The sequence below is a fragment of the Podarcis bocagei genome (genome assembly GCF_964188305.1).
Source record: "Podarcis bocagei genome assembly, chromosome: 15".
In the NCBI taxonomy this organism is placed as follows: domain Eukaryota; kingdom Metazoa; phylum Chordata; class Lepidosauria; order Squamata; family Lacertidae; genus Podarcis; species Podarcis bocagei.
Window position 1 is genome coordinate 42,916,956 of NC_138141.1, and position 19,355 is coordinate 42,936,310.

General features: G+C 48.6%; 1 protein-coding gene across 2 annotated transcripts in view; it reads right to left on the reverse strand.

Annotated features, from left to right (window-relative positions):
* Positions 1 to 51: 51 nt before the first annotated feature.
* Positions 52 to 19,355, reverse strand: part of RPH3AL (rabphilin 3A like (without C2 domains)) — a 50,608-nt gene continuing 31,304 nt past the window's right edge. For both annotated transcript variants that reach the window (XM_081172195.1, XM_081172194.1), the window contains exons 6-9: positions 15,698 to 15,875; positions 10,330 to 10,443; positions 5,972 to 6,154; positions 52 to 1,144 (exon numbers count right to left, since the gene is read on the reverse strand). In XM_081172195.1, coding sequence (XP_081028321.1) covers positions 1,110 to 1,144; positions 5,972 to 6,154; positions 10,330 to 10,443; positions 15,698 to 15,875 — 510 coding nt within the window. In that variant the 3' untranslated portion in view covers positions 52 to 1,109. The remainder of the gene's footprint in view (positions 1,145 to 5,971; positions 6,155 to 10,329; positions 10,444 to 15,697; positions 15,876 to 19,355) is intronic.

Here is a 19,355-nt window from a genome sequence, read left to right on the forward strand (position 1 = left end):
CACCTCAGCTGGCAAGCCACTTCTGCTCAGAAACCAAGAACACACACAGCAAACAGCACATTTGGAATTTTATTTTATTTTTAAAAAACAGCCTCCCACATGAGCGGAACACATTGTGTGCAACATACAGGCCAAACAAGGAATTTTGCAAAGAGAGAGGAGAAGCCAAGAGGGACACTTTTCGTCAGGGATGGATCCCCCCAACCCCAAACGAGCTGTAATGATTGTGACAGAATTCCTTAAGGGGCTGGATTTGGCCTTAAGAGCTTCCAGTTGCAGATCCCAATTGCAACACACTTAATTGGGAAGGCATTCCCCATGGGGAGAAGGGGGCAAGTGAGACACAAGGGTACTCCCACTTCACTTGCAGCCAATCCTCTTTCTCTTTTCCAAACTGCTGTCCTAAAAGCCTCCCAGCGATTGGGCAGAAGGAGGGATGAATCAGCTCAGAATGAGGCAACTCAGTTTGCCACATGGCACAGTTCCTCCCCCTCCAGCTATGGCTGCAGTGGCATTTAATTTAAAAAGGGTCTACCAGCCACTAAACTGGCTGCCGTCCGTCCACCCTAAATCCTAGACCCAGTGCGATGCCCATTCTCCGCCCAGGACTGATACTCACTGCCTTTCCCAGGATGCAAAATATTTTTAGGCCTGTGCAAAGAGCTAAGCATTGCAGCCACACCACACAGCTCCTCTTTCTCCCTAACCACTCAACAGAAGGACCCTCTTTCCAAGAGAAAGCCGTTCTAGTCAGCATCTCAGCGCACGCGGTCAAAAATGAAGGGAACCCCAATCCCGAAAGGGGAAAGGAGAGAGTTGGTCAAAGGAGTTCTCTTGGTTTCTTTGCAGGGGTCTCCTGCAGAAGAGAGAGAAGGTTGTTCCTCAACTGCGCCAGTTCTTCATCTATCAGCAAGAGGAGCAAAACAAAACAGGAGGACAAAAGCCACAGTCACATCACCTTCTGCACAGTGGCAAGCTCAGGTCTGTAAGGCTGGCGTGTGTCTTTGGTTCCCCACCCGCCCCAAAAGTCCCGGGTCACACAGTCCAGCCCGGCTTCTGCACAGCGGGTCGGTGTAGAGGAAACCTCTCAGGAAGGAGCTGGGCCCCCATCAACGCCGCGGGCTTGACAGAAGGCGTCTTTTCCCTTGGAAAGAAAGGAAACAAAACATGATTTCAACACAGCCCCATAATTGGGAAACCTTGACAACAAATCCTCCAGTTTGGGGATTTTCCTCTCTCTGGGTTCCTCATGAAAAAAAGTCAGCATTTTCATGGAAATCTCTCCCAACACCATAGCTATCAACTTTCAGATTTGAAAATAAGGGATCAGCGGCCTCAAAAATAAGGGATCAGCAGCCTCACATGTCCCGGGGACAGTCTACGGGATATCTAACAATCCGGGATAGCAGCGGGAAGCAGTGCTGGAATAAGGGAATTTCCTGCAAAAAAAGGGAAGGTTGACAGCTATGGCCAACACACACACACACACACACACACACACACAGAGAGAGAGAGAGAGAGAGAGAGAGAGAGAGAGAGAGAGAGAGAGAGAGAGTGTGTTTTGCAAACTATTTTCCCAAACATAATGCCTTTCTTAGGTTATCTTTGCTAATATACACCGGGGTGGTCATGCCTCCTTTTGCTAAGATGGAAAAGGCATATTTGGAGTGGTGAACTATCCCAAAATGCAGAAAGGCTTTCCTCTTTGGGCAAGGTTTAATGTTCTCTCTTCCAATTTATCAGAAGGCAGATACAACAAGAGCCCAGGGAACAATAAATGCTGCCCTTGTAGCAACGTTGAGGCAGAGTTCACCTTGCATGTCATTTTTTTAAACTGTAGTTTCTATCAAGGGACTAGGAAAGTCCTAATATTCAGTCCCATTATTCAGTCCCTCCCTGGCTGCTCTTCTGAGTCTCTTGCGATCCCTTTGCTCCAGGGCTGCATTAGGTCAGTCGCATCTGTGTAAGACCACTTACGACTGCCTTATATGTATGTATTTATTTTATTTATGCATATACCTCTTGACTGTAAAAAAGCTACTGGCCATTCATAGCTGGGGATGCTCTTGCGATGAGCTCCTGTTTGTGACTTTCCCACAGGACATCTGATCGGCCACTGTGGCAACAGGAGGCTGGATTACATGGGCTGCTGGCCTCATCCAGCAAGCTAGTCTTATGTTTTTTAAAAACCCTCATCTCAATTTAAGCAGCAGACAATCGAAGGGGATTTTATGTCCATTCTTAAGAGCGTCACAATCCTAATAACAGACTTGTTTTCCCTATTGCCTTATGTCTCCGAGAACGTTCTGTGGGGAGAGAGTGCCCCACAGAAGATTTCTCAGCACCTACATTCCCAGGATTGGGGTTCCTCCTCTCCCAATCATTAAAAGCTCACTAAGAGCCATAATGAAGCGAAGAAGTTATGGATTGTTAGCCAGACTCGTGGTTAGAAAACAAGGTCCATTAACGCTTTATAGAAGTAAGATGTTGTGGGAGATGAGAGGAAAGGAAGAAGGATTGGGGGGCAGAGGAGGGAGTCAGGGAAGGACAAAAGACTGGGGGGGGGGCGGGAAGAGTCATACTAGTTTCTGGGAATGTTTTTTTTTAATGGAGACAAGAAGGAGCAACAGCTGTGTGGGCAACACAGCAGTTTGTACCACTGTGACCAAAATGATTGAGGGGATGGAGCAAATTCGCTAGGAGGAGGAAAGGTTTGGGGACATTTTAGTTTAGAGGAAAAGCAAGTAAATGCAAGCAAGTGCCATGATAAAGGGTTTTGTGAAACCAGGCGTGGCGTGGAGAAAGTGGATAGAGGAAAGCTCTTCTCCCTCTCTCATTGCACCAGAACCCAACAAAGCTGAAGGTTGGAAGATTCAGGACTGATGAAATAAAGTCCTTCTGCACACAGTACAGGGTTAACCTATGGAACTCCCTCCCACAGTAGGCAGCGATGGCCGACTACTCAGATGGCTTTAAAAGAGGATTAATAATAATAAAAAATTTTATTTATACCCCACCCTCCCCAGCCAAGACCAGGCTCAGGGCGGCTAGCACCAGGTATAAAAACAATTGATTAAAATACAACTTAAAAACAAGATTAAAATACAACATTAAAATGCAGCCTCATTTCAGTGGAAGCACAGATCAAAAACTGTTTGGGGGGAGAAAACGTCAAATCTTCACCAAGGCCAACTATCCAGACTTGTCCTACGTGGGCCAGGAAAAAAGCCAGGGAAGTCCCCATATAGGAGTTCCATCACAGAAGGAGAAAGGAAAAAGGAAGAGGAAGGAGGGATCAAGCTGATTCCAAGCCAAAGGCCAGGCAGAACAACTCTGTCTTACAGGCCCTGCTGAAAGAAATCAGACCCTACAGGGCCCTGGTCTCATGAGGCAGAGCGTTCCACCAGGCCGGAGCCAGTGTTGAAAAGGCCCTGGCTCTGGTTGAGGCTAATCTGACTTCCTTAGTGCCCGGGACCTCTAGGGTGTTGCTATTTATGGACCTTAAGGTCCTCTGTGGGGCATATCAGGAGAGGCGGTCCCATAGGTACGAGGGTCCTAGGCCGTGAAGGGCTTTAAAGGTAAAAACCAGCACCTTAAATCTGACCCTGTACTCCACTGGGAGCCAGTGCAACTGGAAAAGCACTGGGTGAATATGCTCCCAAATTCATGGAGGAGAAGGCAACTAGCCATGATGGTTATGTTCTGATATCCTCTGTTGGAAGCAGTATACCTCTGAACACAAGCGGCTGAGAATCACAGGTGGGGAAGAGTTGCTCTTTTGCTCAGTTCCTACTTGCTGTTTTCCCACAGGGGCATCTGGCTGGCCGATGAGAGAACAGGATGCTGGCCTGACACAGCAAGGCTCTATTTAGGCGCCTGTCTTTGACCCTAGCTGCAGAATCCTGCTCTTGGAGCTCGTTTTTGTTTTTAAGAGGCAAGAAGATATATGAGAGAGAGAGAGAGAGAGAGAGAGAGAGAGAGAGAGAGAGAGAGATGGGGTGAAATTTGGTGACATCTAAGCAACTTGAGTTGGGACACAGGTGGTGCCATGGGTTAAACCACAGAGCCTAGGGCTTGCTGATCAGAAGGTCGGCGGTTCGAATCCCCGTGGCGGGGTGAGCTCCCGTTGCTCGGTCCCTGCTCCTGCCCACCTAGCAGTTCGAAAGCACACCAGTGCAAGTAGATAAATAGGTACCACTCCGGAGGGAAGGTAAATGGCGTTTCCGTGCGCTGCTCTGGTTCGCCAGAAGCGGCTTAGTCATGCTGGCCACAATACCCGGAAGCTGTACGCTGGCTCCCTCGGCCCATAAAGCGAGATGAGCGCCGCAACCCCACTCGGCCACGACTGGACCTAATGATCAGGGGTTCCTTTACCTTTAAGCAACTTGAGTTAGTGAATAAGATTCTTTGTGGCAAGAGAGCCAAAGCCTCCTTTGGCGTGATTAAAAAACAGGAGCAGAATGAATTAGGCAAACAAATAAAGCAGGATAAGGGACCTGAAATGAAAGCAGGCCACAGGATTCTCAGTTGCTTAGTTGCAAATGGTTGATTTTGTACTGGCAAAACAGCATCCATCTAGCCCCGTCTGTGGCTCAGGGAGAGTGCACTGAATTTCCCAGGTTCAATCCAAAATCAATGTCCCACAGGCACACAGAAAAGTTTCCGGCAAGTTGCAAAGCAAGCTGATTTGGGGTGGGGAAGTGAGAGAGGAGGACTGTCAAGGTGCGAAACAGAGTGTGTGCATATTAATGCCTTAGATTTAGAGCTGGCCCAGAAAAATATATATAAATATACATTGCAAACACTAAAATTTTCACCCTGGATAACAAAGTCACACTTCAGGGTGCTTTTTTCCCCTTTTTTTAATTCCCAGTTCTTGCAAACTTCATTTGCACCCAAGTTCCCTTGGTAAGCTAAAAGCAGCAAAGTTGATGTTCAAAACTCTCAGGTGAAGATGTAAGGAGGATGCAAGAGTGAAAAAACAGCCCTCACTTCCTGTTCCAACATGAAAGGGAGCCATTTGGGTGGCAGGACCACGGCACAGACAGGCCAAAATGCATGATTTGCTGCCTGTGGCCCACCCCCTAGCATCTTTTTAGAGAGCAGAAGGAAAGCGCCTTTAAGAAGATAAGCTGAGCCTGCTGGATCAGGCCAAGCGCCCACCCGGCCCAGCACCCTGCTCTCGCAGAATCACGTGGACTAGAAACTTGTATCTTTAAAAACGAAAGCAAGCACAGATTGCAATGTTTGGGTCTTTTTTAATCTGGAAAAAACAGTGAGTAATGGGACGGAACACAGTAGAGAAGTGTGTAATATTGGGCATGATGTAGAGAAAGTGGACAGGGATTTCCCTCCCTCCCTGTCTTATAATATGGTAATTCACTGGGGCCACCGAATGAAAGGTAAATGTTGGAAGACTCGGGACAGACAAAAGGAAGGGCTTCTGCACACAGCGCTAACCAAACAAATGTCCTCTGCCCAAAACCCTGGATAGCTGCAGCCTGTCGGTTTTAGAATCATAGAAGTAGAGTTGGAAGGGACCCTGAGGGCCATCTAGACCAACCCCTACAAGGCAGGAATCTTTTGCCCAACATGGGGCTCAAACCCACAACCCTGAGATTCAGAGTCTCGTGCTCTGTTGACTGAGCTATTGAGAGGCTGATGATCTGCTCATTATAAGGCAACATTTTATGTTCCTACTATAACCACCTCTCCACTGAGAACCATGAGGTCTGGACAGTTATGATTAGATCAGCAGGAGAGCATCTGTCCAGCTTGCAAAAAGTCCCGGGTGCAATCCTTGGCCTAGGGACGTCCCGCTGCCTGGAACCCTGGAGCGCTGCTGCCAGTCAGTGCAGGCACTGCTGGGCTAGATGGACCCCTGGTCTGTCTCAGTACAAAGCAGCTTCCTTGATGGTCCAGGAGAGTCTGGCCGGCCTCCTGTGCCCCTCTTCCCCTCCTCCCCACTCACCAGAGATGCCGCGGCCGGCATCGCTGTCTTCGTCTTCAGCCGGAAGGTCGCTGTGGCAGCTCTCCGTAGCGCTCAAGGCTCCTCCCCTCTCGCTGCAGAGGCTGCTCTGGCTCTCCGACAAGATGCTCCCCAAGGCGCGGCTGGGGGTCCTGGTGGGGGTCCGGGCCACTTCGCTGCTGGACACTGCGGGGTGGAAGAAGAGGGTCTGATCTCTTGGCCAGTACATGTAGATCCCTACTTACACCTCCATTCCCCGTGACGGCTGGTGGAGCGGGAGGCAGAGAGCCTAGCCGCAGCTGTGAGATCACGATGCTGGACTAGATAATTATATATATATATATATATATATAAAATAATAATAATAATAATATAATATTTTATTATTTATACCCCGCCCCTCTGGCTGAGTTTCCCCAGCCACTCTGGGCGGCTCCCAATTGAGTGTTAAAAACAATACTGCATGAAATATTAAAAACTTCCCTAAACAGGGCTGCCTTCAGATGTCTTTAAAAAATAAGATAGCTGCTAATTTCCTTGACATCTGATGGGAGGGCGTTTCACAGGGTGGGTGCCACCACCAAGAAGGCTCTCGGCAAGGACTGAAACACCACGTTTTTCTATGAAGTCTTGCACTGGCCACTACTAGAATCATTCTGCCTTCATGCTAATTGTTTGTTCTCATGCTGACAATTGTTGGAGGATGTTTATACTTTTGGGTTATCTGTCCTGGTTTGTGAAACCTCATTCAAAACTATACCTAAATATCCAGCAGCCAGGCCCCTTCTGGTGGTCTTACACACAACAATCGGGGTGGGGGGTTGATGGTTAGTGACATGGACCAGTTGGATGTAGAGGAATGGTGGGAGGCACCAGCTGGGGACCCCCAGGAGAAGAAGACCCACGATGAGTGGTCAGAGGGAGGAGACTGGGAAGAGGAGGGGCTGGAAGACGAGGGGGAACATGGCTCAGTGAGCTGGGAGAGTCTGTGGCAGAGAAAAGTCCCGAAGCTGAAGCAGGAGAGGCCAAGAGGCAGAGATGAGTCAGGTTGGTGAAGAGTCCCAGGGTCTCCCCCTCCTGCTGTGACAAGCTCCCCTCCCCGCTGTTCTCCCAGACCCAGGAGAGGCGTGAAAAGGGCGGAGGATAAGTTAGCATTATGCAGGCACAGTCTCTGATTGCTTGGGGAGGGGGGAGAACTCTGGGGAGGAGGGGACTCAGGCAGCTTTGTGGGGTGGGATTTTCAGTCTCAGCAACTGATCCATGGGGCCAGACCTACCAGGGATGAGCTGCTGTGCTCATTAAGGCCGGACACTCAGCCAAGTCTGTGCAGGTTGTGTTTTCGCTAATAAAGGGTTAACTCCAACTTTGATCAGTGTGATTTACTGCCAACTCGCTCTTTGACAGTTAAGTCCCACATGACACTAGGTAAAGGTAAAGGGACCCCTGACCATTAGGTCCAGTCATGGCCAACTCTGGGGCTGCGGCGCTCATCTCAATTTATTGGCCAAGGGAGCTGGCGTACAGCTTCTAGGTCATGTGGCCAGCATGACTAAGCCGCTTCTGGTGAACCAGAGCAGCACACGGAAACGCCATTTACCTTCCCGCAGGAGCGGTACCTATTTATCTACTTGCACTTTGACGTGCTTTCGAACTGCTAGGTTGGCAGGAGCAGGGGGACCTCACCCCGTCGCGGGGATTCAAACCGCCGACCTTCTGATCGGCAAGTTCTAGGCTCTGTGGTTTAACCCACAGCGCCACCTGCGTCCCCCCCACATGACAGTACTTTACCCCATTCAACTGCAAGTCCATCAAGTTCAGGATGGACGGTCAGTTTCAGCTTTACCTGGGGATGCTGAGGACGGAACCCTGGGACCTTGTGCATGCCAAGAGGAGCTGCAGACCTTTCCCGTAAATTTAAAGCAAGGTTCCAGTCCTCATGGTTCTGAACAAAGGGCTGGTTAAAATTGGAAGCTGCCTTATCCTGAGCCAGACCACTAGCACGGTATTGTCAACCGTGATGGGCGACGACTCTCCAGGGTTTATGTTTCCACACAGCAGAGACTTTCCAGAGCATAGCTGTCAACTTACAGATTTGAAAACAAGGGGCCAGCAGCCTCGAAAATAAGGGATCAGCAGCCAAAATAAGGGATTTTCCGGGCACAGGTATGTTCAACTTCTGAGTCCCTCCGAGCCAAAGACAGAAAGCCCAGCCAGCAACCAAATGAAGCCTCATCTATAAGGGACAGCAGCAGGACATGGCACTGGGATAAGGGACTGTCCCGCCAAATAAGGGGCGCTTGACAGCTATGTTCCAGAGCTGCCTGGAGATGTCATGGAGGAGAAAACCTGAGACCGTCAGCATGCCAAGCAGGTGATCTCTGTTACAGAGCTGTGTTTCTCCCAGCACACACACACACACACACACACACTATTCCCCCCCCCTTAGAAAACCACCCTCACGCACTCCGAGCAACAGGAGCTCTTCATCAAGGTAAGGAAAACAAAAGCTAACCGAAAGAGAGAGAAAATGTTTTTGCAGAAACAGTTGCTACGGGTGCTTATTCCCAAAGGCATCCATTTTAAGAAAATGTACGCAAGGACGTTATCCGTCAATAGCAAGCCAGTCCCTTTCCCTATAAAATGATTTGAAACGATCTATCATGCAGAGGCAGCCGCTCAAGAAACCTTGGAACAATAATCAGTCAATGCCAAAGTATGTCACAGATTAAAACCTGCCACTGCGCAAAATAATATTATGGCCTTAAAAAAACCAGCGTGACTTTATTAAGAGGAGGCTTGCGAAGATCTATTTCTCTACGGCGCAGTGAAGTCAAATAAACACGTTCCTGAAAAGAGGCTTTTATGTATTAACAGGGAGACCTCTACCATTTTAAACTTTTTTTTTCAAATGGAAGGCCCTCCCCGCAAAACCACGCTGCGTTTTTATTTCTTTTATATTTATTTATTGCATTTATATCCTGCCTTTTTCTCCAAGGAGCTGAAGACAGTGCACATGTGGTTCTCCCCTTCCTCATTTAATCCCCACAGCAACACTGGGGGGTAGGTTAGGCAGTGAGCTTCATGGCTGACTGTGGATTTGAACCCTGGGTCGGAGCTCTAACCAAGACACCAATAATGCCTTTTTGAACACTGGGTTTTGAACCTGAGCCAAATTACGACTGCTGCCATTTCTCCCGGCCTTCCAGCCCCTTAAGATGGTCTGTGCTGACCTGATGACCAAATGCAGCGCTCTAGATCTCTCTGCCTGGCCCTCAGAGGTCTCCCCAAGCCACACCTTCTCTTTGGCCACACCCCTTTCTCTCCCCAGGTAACACCCCTCACCAACCCGACATCACCCTTTCCTTGAGTGGCGGGAAATGTGTCCTTGAACTCTGATCGTTCCTCTTTGCTTGCCTGGGTGGAAGGATGGGGGGGGGGTGAGAGTGTGCAGAAACTTGCCTGCACACAGGTAAAAATTTGCATCAGTTGCCCCTCCCGCTTTTGCCTCTGGCCCCGCCCACCACTGGCAAGTGGCCCCCCCAGAAGGTTCTGCGGCCCTCTGGCTGAAAAAGGCTCTGCCCCTGTGCCTTAGAAACTTGTACAAAGTGCTCCTGCAAATGTATACACAGTGGTACCTGGGTTCTCAAACGCCGAAAACCCAGAAGTAAGTGTTCTGGTTTTCGAACGTTTTTCGGAAGCCGAGCGTCCGATACGGCTGTCGGCTATTGTTTCCGGGGCGCCTGCACCAATCAGAAGCTGTGCCTTGGTTTTCAAACGTTTTGGAAGTCAAACTGACTTCTGGAACAGATTAAGTTTGGCACTTTTGTTTTTGCTATTTATTTTGCGTTTTTTGTTTTTGAGGCTTTTTCATTTAATTTGTTTTTGTGACTGCATGGAACCCAATTCAGCTACCGACTGATTGATTGTGTGACTGCGGAAATGGATAAAAGCCCCCCTATCCAAACAATGACTATCATCAGTGCAGGTAAGAAGAAGAAAAAATAATAATTTTTATCATCTACAATGCCTTCTTATTTATTTTATAGTACAGTACATTGATTATTGCTTTCATTTTATGGATCAATGGTCTCATTAGATAGTAAAATTCATGTTAAATTGCTGTTTTAGGGGTTGTTTTTAAAAGTCTTCAACGGATTAATCCGTTTTGCCTTACTTTCTACGGGAAAGCGTGTTTCGTTTTGGAACACTTTGGTTTTGGAACGGACTTCCGGAATGGATTAAGTTTGAGAACCAAGGTACCACTGTACATTTAATAAAATCTTAATATTAATAATAATAATAATTAATAATACTGCAATGCTGAAGGAGCACCCAGTGACACAAGAAGTTGCTTTCCTCACCTGATTCCGCTCGGTGTTGTCTGATCTTGAAACCCTTCGATCCTGCGAGCAAAGACCGGTCATCCAGACTCGATGAGCTGAATTCAGAGTCACTGTCACTATCACTAGAGACCACTATAGGGAGACAGAAATACAAGGCGGATGGGGAGGAGGGGGGAAGATCCGGCCATAGATTATAAACTGAATCAACACTAGTCAGAAATGGCAAGCCTGCCTCAGTGAGAGGGATATTCAGATTCCATCCTCAACTCCCCCAAAAAGTCTGTGTGGAAAGGCACATCTAAACTAGGTGTTTTGGGGGTTTTCCATTTATTTATATTTTATTGAAAGTTTTACAGTTAATTGAAGTAAAGAAGAAGAAGAAAGAAGAGGAAGGAAAGAAACAAAACAGGATAACAACAACGACGAAGTAACATTATAATGTAATTAGGGTTGTAGAACTATGTAATATATATGTAAACATATAAGACTTATTATATCCCTCACTTCATGAGTTACTATAGTTTCAATAAATACTTTCCAAATATCATTAAATTTGTCCACGCATAATTTTCATCTGAAAGCGATCTGTTCATAGGTTATAAGAGTTGTCATGTCGTCTATCCATTGATCAAAGGAGGTCATATTTTTATCCTATAGTTTAAGATGCTGTTACCTTCCAAAAATTGTAACTCCTTCCCCACAATATATATCGTCTGGATGTTGAGATATGCATGCAGCTTTGAAGACAGACACTACTCGGAGGCATTCCATAACCCGGGAGCCACGACAGAGAAGGCCCTGTCATGCAATACTGGCTCAATGAATTGAAGGGAGATTTCTCCTGGAGATTTCAACACCCAGGCAGATCTACATGGGATATTTGGTGCTCAGCTCATTTAGGGTTTTGTCTGCCAGCTGAAGACCCTAGAGATAGACTCCAAAGCATACAGGCGACTAGTGTGGGTCTTTTGAGAACCAGTGTTCATAAGACCCAAATGTTCTTGTGACATTTCTCAGGAGTTCTTCAGAAGCAACTCCTAGAATAACATATTGGGGGGGGGGAGAGACACCTGGAAATTAAAAGGTTTTGAGCTTGCTAGCTGCAAGATTAACTATTTAAGAGCAGAAGACGAGGCTGCTGGATCACACCAGTGGCTAACCAGATGCCCCATTGGGAATTTTCAAACAATCAGCTTCATTGGATCTCACAGATCCTGATGGAGAAGGAATCGACTTCTTTGTTCTTTCGCTCCAGAACCTCAAGACCAAATATGTTCATATCTGAGGGTCTTATGCTGTGGATTTTGAACAAGGAAGCACATAGTGACTTTCCAAGTAAGGTTCTGGTCATTTGTGACAGGTTTTTTGTTTTGTTTTGTTGCTGCTATTAAAGCAAGCAATCGAAAACCCAACAGCGGATCGTGCCAAACACGAGTCTCATTAAATGTTACTTCACTTTTTGCTGTTTCTGCAAGCTCAACGAAAGGGAGACAGAGGAAGAGAGCGCGATAAAAACGAAGGAGGCTCAATTTCGCTGACACAAATCTAAGGGTGCGATTTGAATTGGTAAATTATTCCCACTTTGCAGCAAAAGAAAAAAGGAGAAAAAGAAAACTGCAACCACTTCTTCTATTTAAACACCATGTGAGGAGGGAACTAATTTAGCTGCCAGCTGTTTGATGGCGAGATCAGGTGGGGGAGAAGAGGAGAGGAGACAGAATTGTCTTTTTCCTTTTTGGCAATGGATAGACAATCCCAGTATCCTTGCAGAAGGCCTCAAAGTCCAAGGGTGAGCCCCAGCTGAGCAACAGCTCGTCTGAAGCTGGAGCAAAGAAAATATGAAAATAGGGAATGAAGTCACCGCATTGCATTTATATCACACCCCTTGTTTCCTCCAAGGAGCTCTCTGCATTTTTCAGTGGAACTTTCCCAAAGAATGCATTTGTTTTGCCAATATATATGTTTTAAGAACCATTTCCCACAAAGCATGCGTTTTCGTACACTGTGTGCGTGTAGAGAACGGCGTCACCAAATTTGGAGCTATTTGGATTTTGAAGGATTGATGCGTTTTGGTTTGCGTATTGTTTCAGGAACTGGAAATTAGGGGTGTTTGCATTTAACCGCCCAGTCTTCTGGAAAGCCCAGAAAGGCTGCTGTGTCTCTGTATGAGTCACTGGTCTGTCCATTCCTCCTTCCCATCACCTTCTGTTAGGAGTAAATCATTCTACTCCCATCCCTACACTGGGCATAGAATCACTCCTGACACAGCACAGGCTACCTGCGTTCCAGCTCTCTGCAAGAGTTACTGTTCTGGGTTTCTCAAGTGGCTGCTCTGAGCACGCCCAGGTTGTGCAAACACCCAGAAAGGGTGGTTCCTCCAAGAAGGGCAACTCTTAACGCTGCCATGCCCCAACAGCAAATTGCTTAGCACAAATTCTGCACCGATAGGTGGTTTTCCATCTATTGCAATTCACGCGGCAAGAGGATATTCAGAAATACAGGAGACCACATTAGGAGTTTCTGTGCGACAAAGCAGTGGATCGTCCCCACGAACACATGTCGATGCAAAAAGGGGACGGAGGACGACTGTCAACACAGCAAAATGGTTGCCAGAGCTGTTGGCACTTCCTCCAGCCATAAATCAAGTGCCGAAAAAGGCTGGGAGGGGTTACCCTGGCAACAGCCAGGAAGCGTAAATACTCGCATCAATGCAGCTGTGTGAGAGTGCACACCCATAGCATCAACACCCACCAAAGATACCCCAAATTACGGGAATAGCTCAGTCAGTAGAGCATGAGCCCCACGCTGGGCAAAAGATTCCTCCATTTCAGGGGGTTGGACTAGATGACCCTTGTAGTCCCTTCCAGCTCTACAATTCTATGATTCTATGATATGGGGTGGACATATTTGTCAATTTCAACTCCTATCTGTGGCTGTGGCTGGATGGTTACGTGGGAGCCGGTTGAAGTTAAATCCTTCGAAGACAGAGGTCCTTTGGCTGGGAAGGGACGATATGGGATTGGGGGGGGGGGCAACTCCCATCTCTTGCGGGGGTGCAATTAGTGCCAGCACCATCCGTTAAGAGTTTGGATGTAATCTTCGACGCCTCCCTTTCCATGGAGGTGCAGATTGCAGCTACAACAAAGGTGGCATTTTTTCATCTCCGCCAAGCTAAGCAGTTGGCTCCTTACCTCTCTTGCCCTGACCTAGCCACTGTGATCCACACGACGGTCACCTCCAGACTGGATTATTGTAACTCGATCTACGTGGGGCTGCCCTTGAGACTGACTCAGAAACTCCAGCGGGTGCAGAATGCTGCAGCGAGACTCCTTACAGGGTCCTCGCTGCGAGAGCACATTCACCCAGTGCTATACCAGCTGCACTGGCTCCCGATGGGGTACAGGATCTTTAAGGTGATGGTTTTAACCTGTAAAGCCCTATACAGCCTAGGACTCTCGTACCTCCGGGACCACCTCTCCTGGTATGTCCCACAGAGGAACTTATGGTCTTCAAACAAAAACATCCTAAAGGTCCCAGGCCACAGAGAGGTTAGGCTGGCCTCAACTGGAGCCAGGGCTTTTTCGGCTGTTTCACAAGAGACTAGGGCCCTGCGGGACTTGACATCTTTCCGCAGGGCCTGCAAGACGGAGCTGTTCTGCCGGCCTTTGGTCGGGGTTCAGTCTGACTCCCTCTCCCCTTTCATAAGAACTTGCATGAAAGTGGCCTCCCAATTTTTCTCACAGGCCCATATAAGTTCAGCACAAACAGTTGGGACTGGTGAGCATTTAAGGTCCCCATCCCTAATCTGCGGGTTGCCATCTGATTGGATTTTATTCTGATCCTGATTTGATCTGAGGATGTATTTTAATTGATTGTCTGATTTTATGTTAATGTGTTATACATTTGATGTTAGCCGCTCTGAGCCCGGCTTCAGCTGGGGAGGGCAGGATATAAATAAAATTATTATTATTATTATTATTATTATTATTATTATTATTATTATTATTATTATCCATTTCTCCAGGCTTTCTCGGTTCCAGGTCAGTTTATGAGCTTGCTTTTTTTTTTAAAGTCCGCACAAAAATTTGCAAATATTCAGGTGTGCCCCTCTCCTAGGATTTGCAAACAATTTGCCCCAACAGAACTGGCAGTGTCCAACCAAGCTTCTCCCATAGCCCAAGAGCTTTTGGCTACTCAACAGGACTTCTCTTTCCCTCCCCTCTCCCCTGTGCACTGGCTAAATCTATTCTGGACTTCCCCCTCCTCATTTAATCCACACCACAACCCTGTGAAGTAGGCTAGATGGAGAGAGACAGTGACTGGCCAAGGTCACCCGGTCAGTTTAATGGCCGATGGGGGATTCGAACCCAGATCTCCCAGGTCCCAATCTGACACTCTAACTAAAAACACCACCCTGGCTCTAAACATTTAAAGGGCTGCTCCATGGAAGGCGGTTAGCAAGCTTGTTTTCTCCTGCTCAGGAGGTTAGGATTCACGTTCCAAGAATCCACGTTCCTACAGTGCAGGAATCTCAGCTAAAATATCCATTACGGACTCTTCTTCGATGGAGGTTTTTAAGCGGAAGTTGCTAGGCCATCTCTCGTGGATGATCCTTGGGGCCGCTTTTCAACGCTGCACTTCTAAGATTCCACCACCACCACTTACCGTATTTTTTGCTCTATAGGATGCACTTTTTCCCCTCCAAAAATGAAGGGGAAATGTGTGCGCATCCTATGGGGCAAATGCAGACTTTTGCTGAAGCCTGGAGAGCGAGAGGCGTCGGTGCGCACCAACCCCTCTCACTCTCCAGGCTTCAGGAAGCTATCTGCAAGCCTTCAGAGCATGGGGTGAATTCCCGCCGGGCTCCCAAGGTTTGCGGATAGCAGCCTGCAGCCCAAAACCCGGGGAGCGCAGCGCTCTGCACCCCGGTCTTTGGGCAGCTACCTGCAAGCCTTCGGATGGCAGCAAGCTCCGGGAGCAAAGGGGGCTGGGGTCGGGGCAAGCTCGGGCTTCCCCCGCCCCAGCCCCGCGGCTAAAAAGGAAGGCAAGACAGCTAGCGGGATCCATCCCGCTAGCTGTGTTGGCTTCTGCCAAAGCCTCTGCCTGCTGGAGAGGTTGTGCGTGGCTAAAGAGGAAGCCAAGACAGCCAGCGGGATGGATCCTGCTGGCTATCTTGGCTTCTTTGCTCTTTGGGGCTGGGGGGGGGGAAGAATTTAAAAATTTTCCCACCCAAAAAACCAGGTGCGCCCTATGGTCTGGTGCGCCCTATAGAGCGAAAAATACAGTATTTCTGCAATATTTCTTTAGAATCGTGTTGCGGCCCTAGAAGCCTTCACCCCACCCCACACCCCGTTGTCAGGCCACAGAGAGCCAGGAAAGGACTGACCTCTTCCTCTGGCCCAGGTGAAGGAATGACGGGGGGAGACGCCCTTGAGGTCCATCACTGGCGGCTCCAGGTGACGAGGCCGTGGGGTCGGCTCGCAGGCTTTGCCGCCGCCGCTTTTCAAAGGCAAGATGTACTTGGGGAGGCCCTTGTAGAACCAGGCGCCGGACCGCTTCCAAACCTAGAGAGAAGGAGAGCAAATAATCGGGATGATCTCTGGACCCTCCTGGGGTTGACCCAAGGGATGTACAGTGGTACCTCGGGTTACATACGCTTCAGGTTACATACGCTTCAGGTTACAGACTCCGCTAACCCAGAAATAGTACCTCGGGTTAAGAACTTTGCTTCAGGATAAGAACAGAAATCGTGCTCCGGCGGCGCAGCAGCAGCAGGAGGCCCCATTAGCTAAAGTGGTGCTTCAGGTTAAGAACAGTTTCAGGTTAAGAACGGACCTCCGGAACGAATTAAGTACGTAACCAGAGGTACCACTGTACTGGCTGTGGGGCTGGTTTGTTCTGGTTTTCTCTCCATCCTCCTCCCTTGCAAAGATCCTGTGGACACTGAATGAGGACAGCAGAACAAGCACTGAGCATCTAACCCAGCGAAACCACTCAGCCCTGCGAGAATCCCGACAGAAATCAACCCGGGTGCAGAAATTGCCCATTCGTCCCATGCCACTGGGAAGCCACTGTAGTGCTTAGAGCGTCGGAATAGGGCCTCTAAGATCAGGGTTTGAATCACCGCTCGGATATGAAGCAAACTAGGTGACCTCTGCTATAAAAGGATGTCACATAGAGGAGGGAGAAAGGTTGTTTTCTGCTGCTCCAGAGAAGCGGACATGGAGCAATGGATCCAAACTACAAGAAAGAAGATTCCACCTAAACATTAGGAAGAACTTCCTGACAGTAAGAGCTGTTCGACAGTGGAATTTGCTGCCAAGGAGTGTGGTGGAGTCTCCTTCTTTGGAGGTCTTTAAGCAGAGGCTTGACAACCATATGTCAGGAGTGCTCTGATGGTGTTTCCTGCTTGGCAGGGGGTTGGACTCGATGGCCCTTGTGGTCTCTTCCAACTCTATGATTCTATGATTCTATTCTATGATTCTATGATTCTATGACCTTGGGCAAGCTACTGTCTCTCTCTGACTAGTCTACAACGCAGGGTTATTGTCTGTATCTGAATAGCAATTGCTGGAAACTTTCTTATTATGATTCGATTTTAAAAAAGCTTACAGTGAGGTGTCATATAAGCTTACAGTTATTTGCATTAACGCATTAACGAGAGAAGTAATGAAATAAATGTAAAGATACGGTAGATCCTTCATGCGCTTTATATAAGAGAAGAGGGAATCGTAATTAGGATTCAAGATTGATCTATTACATATTGATTTTAAACAACCTGCTCTGAAAATCACCATGGCAATCAACAGCAGGCGAGAAATTGCCTTTTACCTGAGGAACAGCCTGCCCTCAAAAACAAAAGAGTCTGCCCTTTGCGTCTCTGTATGAATCGTGGCTGTGATGGCCTGGGAATCTGATTCAGAGGCTGAACCGGAGGAATCCCAGCCTGCACAGGAGTCCCTGCCTCCAGGGCCGGCTGAGCTGGGGCAGGGCCTTGAATCTGAAGCGCCTGCACCTGTGCCGGATCCTCAGGAGCAGGCACCAGATGGATCCACTCTGGCTCCGGAGGTGATTCAGGACCCATTGCCTACAGGTGTGCCTCTCCCAGCCCTGTCAGGGGAAGGTGAGTCTCCCTCTGGGTCCAGTAACCCTCCAGCCTCTCCTGAGCTGCAGAGGCTCAGGGCAGAGAGGTGGAGGGAACTAAGTGCTCTCAGGAGGAGTGCTTGCCTTAAAGCCAGGAGAGGCGGGTCACCTGTGGGCCGGGACCGCCCCTGGCCTCAGAGGAGATAAAGGCCAGTCAGCCCGGTCCCAGGTTGCGGGAGCAACGTCGTTGGAAACCTGTTTCTGCCAGCACCCAGCCCTGTTCTTCCAGAGTTCCCGACCTTGCCCGGCTCCTCGCTTTGGACCCCACTTCGCCCTTGGTGGACAATCTCCAGACCCTCAACCCAGGACCGGACTCTGACCACGCCTCACGGTAACCTCCCCCCAGGACCAGCACAATGGCTTTCTGCCAACTGAGGGACACCTGGAACAGTGACTCATGCAGAAACACTTATGAGAGGAGGCTCTTGCAGCTGTTTTGGAAAACATTTTACAACAAAACCATTTGTGGCAATAAGGGCTCAGAGCAAAAGCATCCAATTTCAGTTCAGAAAAGCAAGCTATTCAAAGTCCAGCACGAGAATTTCTCTTCCAACCTATTTTTCTTCTCTCTCTCTCTTTTCTGAAGCTGACACGACAAGCTTGATAAAGGGCAGCTTAAACCAAATTAATGGAGGGAGAACAAATCAATCCTTTGCACAATGGTGAGGGGGGGGAAATGAAGCTGCAAGAGCCAAAAAGCCCTTTTCTGGCAACCCTCGTTTATCTTTGCAAATAGTATTTTTTAAACGATCCTCACCTGCAATCAGGGACGCGGGTGGCGCTGTGGGTTAAACCACAGAGCCTAGGACTTGCTGATCCAAAGGTCGGTGGTTCGAATCCCTGCGATGGGGTGAGCTCCCGTTGCTCGGTCCCTGCTCCTGCCAACCTAGCAGTTCGAAAGCACGCCAGTGCAAGTAGATAAATAGGTACTGCTCTGGCGGGAAGGTAAACGGCGTTTCCGTGCGCTGCTCTGGTTCGCTAGAAGCGGCTTGGTCATGCTGGCCACATGACCTGGAAGCTGTACGCTGGATCCCTCGGCCAATAAAGCGAGATGAGCGCCGCAACCCCAGAGTCGGTCACGACTGGACCTAATGGTCAGGGGTCCCTTTACCTTTTACACCTGCAATCTAACTTTAGGACAGGACATTGTACTGCAGGAGTGTTCAACCCGATGCCCTCCAAGATTGTGGGATGATGTGGCTGTGCTGTATGGGATAGCCCCCCTCCACTCCCCCCGGCATTCATAACTGGGACCTCGCAATGAGAAATCCAAGCTCACAAGGCAGTTAGACACTCCCAAGAGAGCCTACGAAAGACACACAGGCCTGAGTGCTCTCTGGTAAAAACCGCATAGAAGGGGAAAACGAAAGTACAATATTAACAACGGAATAAAAGTATTGCAAGCTGCTGAGAGGCTGCTGCCTCCTTATAGAAATTCAGCCTCAGAGGGACTCAAGCCGAGAGAAAAAGATCGCTTGAGTGTGAAAAATCGGAGCAAGCAGATTAGGGCGCCCCAGCGGCAGATGCGGCCGGCTACAGCGATAAAGACATCGCGCTTCCCGCAAGAATGCTCGCCACACGTTCCAATTTAGATTTTAATAGCGAGATTGCGATGAAGGGAGCTTATTATCGCACACTTAATATACACGGCTTTGGGTGAAGGAGAGGGAGGGGGGAAAGGGAGCGCAAGAGAAAACGAAGCAATATCCAGAGACAAAAAAAACAACAACCCAGTTTCGTTGGAGCCTTCCGACAAAGCAAACTGAATGAGACGGGTTTTTCGAGTCAAGGAATTGTGGGTCTGCTTTTGGGGTGGAGGGAATCGGAAGGTTTGGAAATATTTCAGGCCCTGTGGGTTTATGAGGAATGGCTGAGGTAGTTGGGGGTGCTCAGCTTGGAGG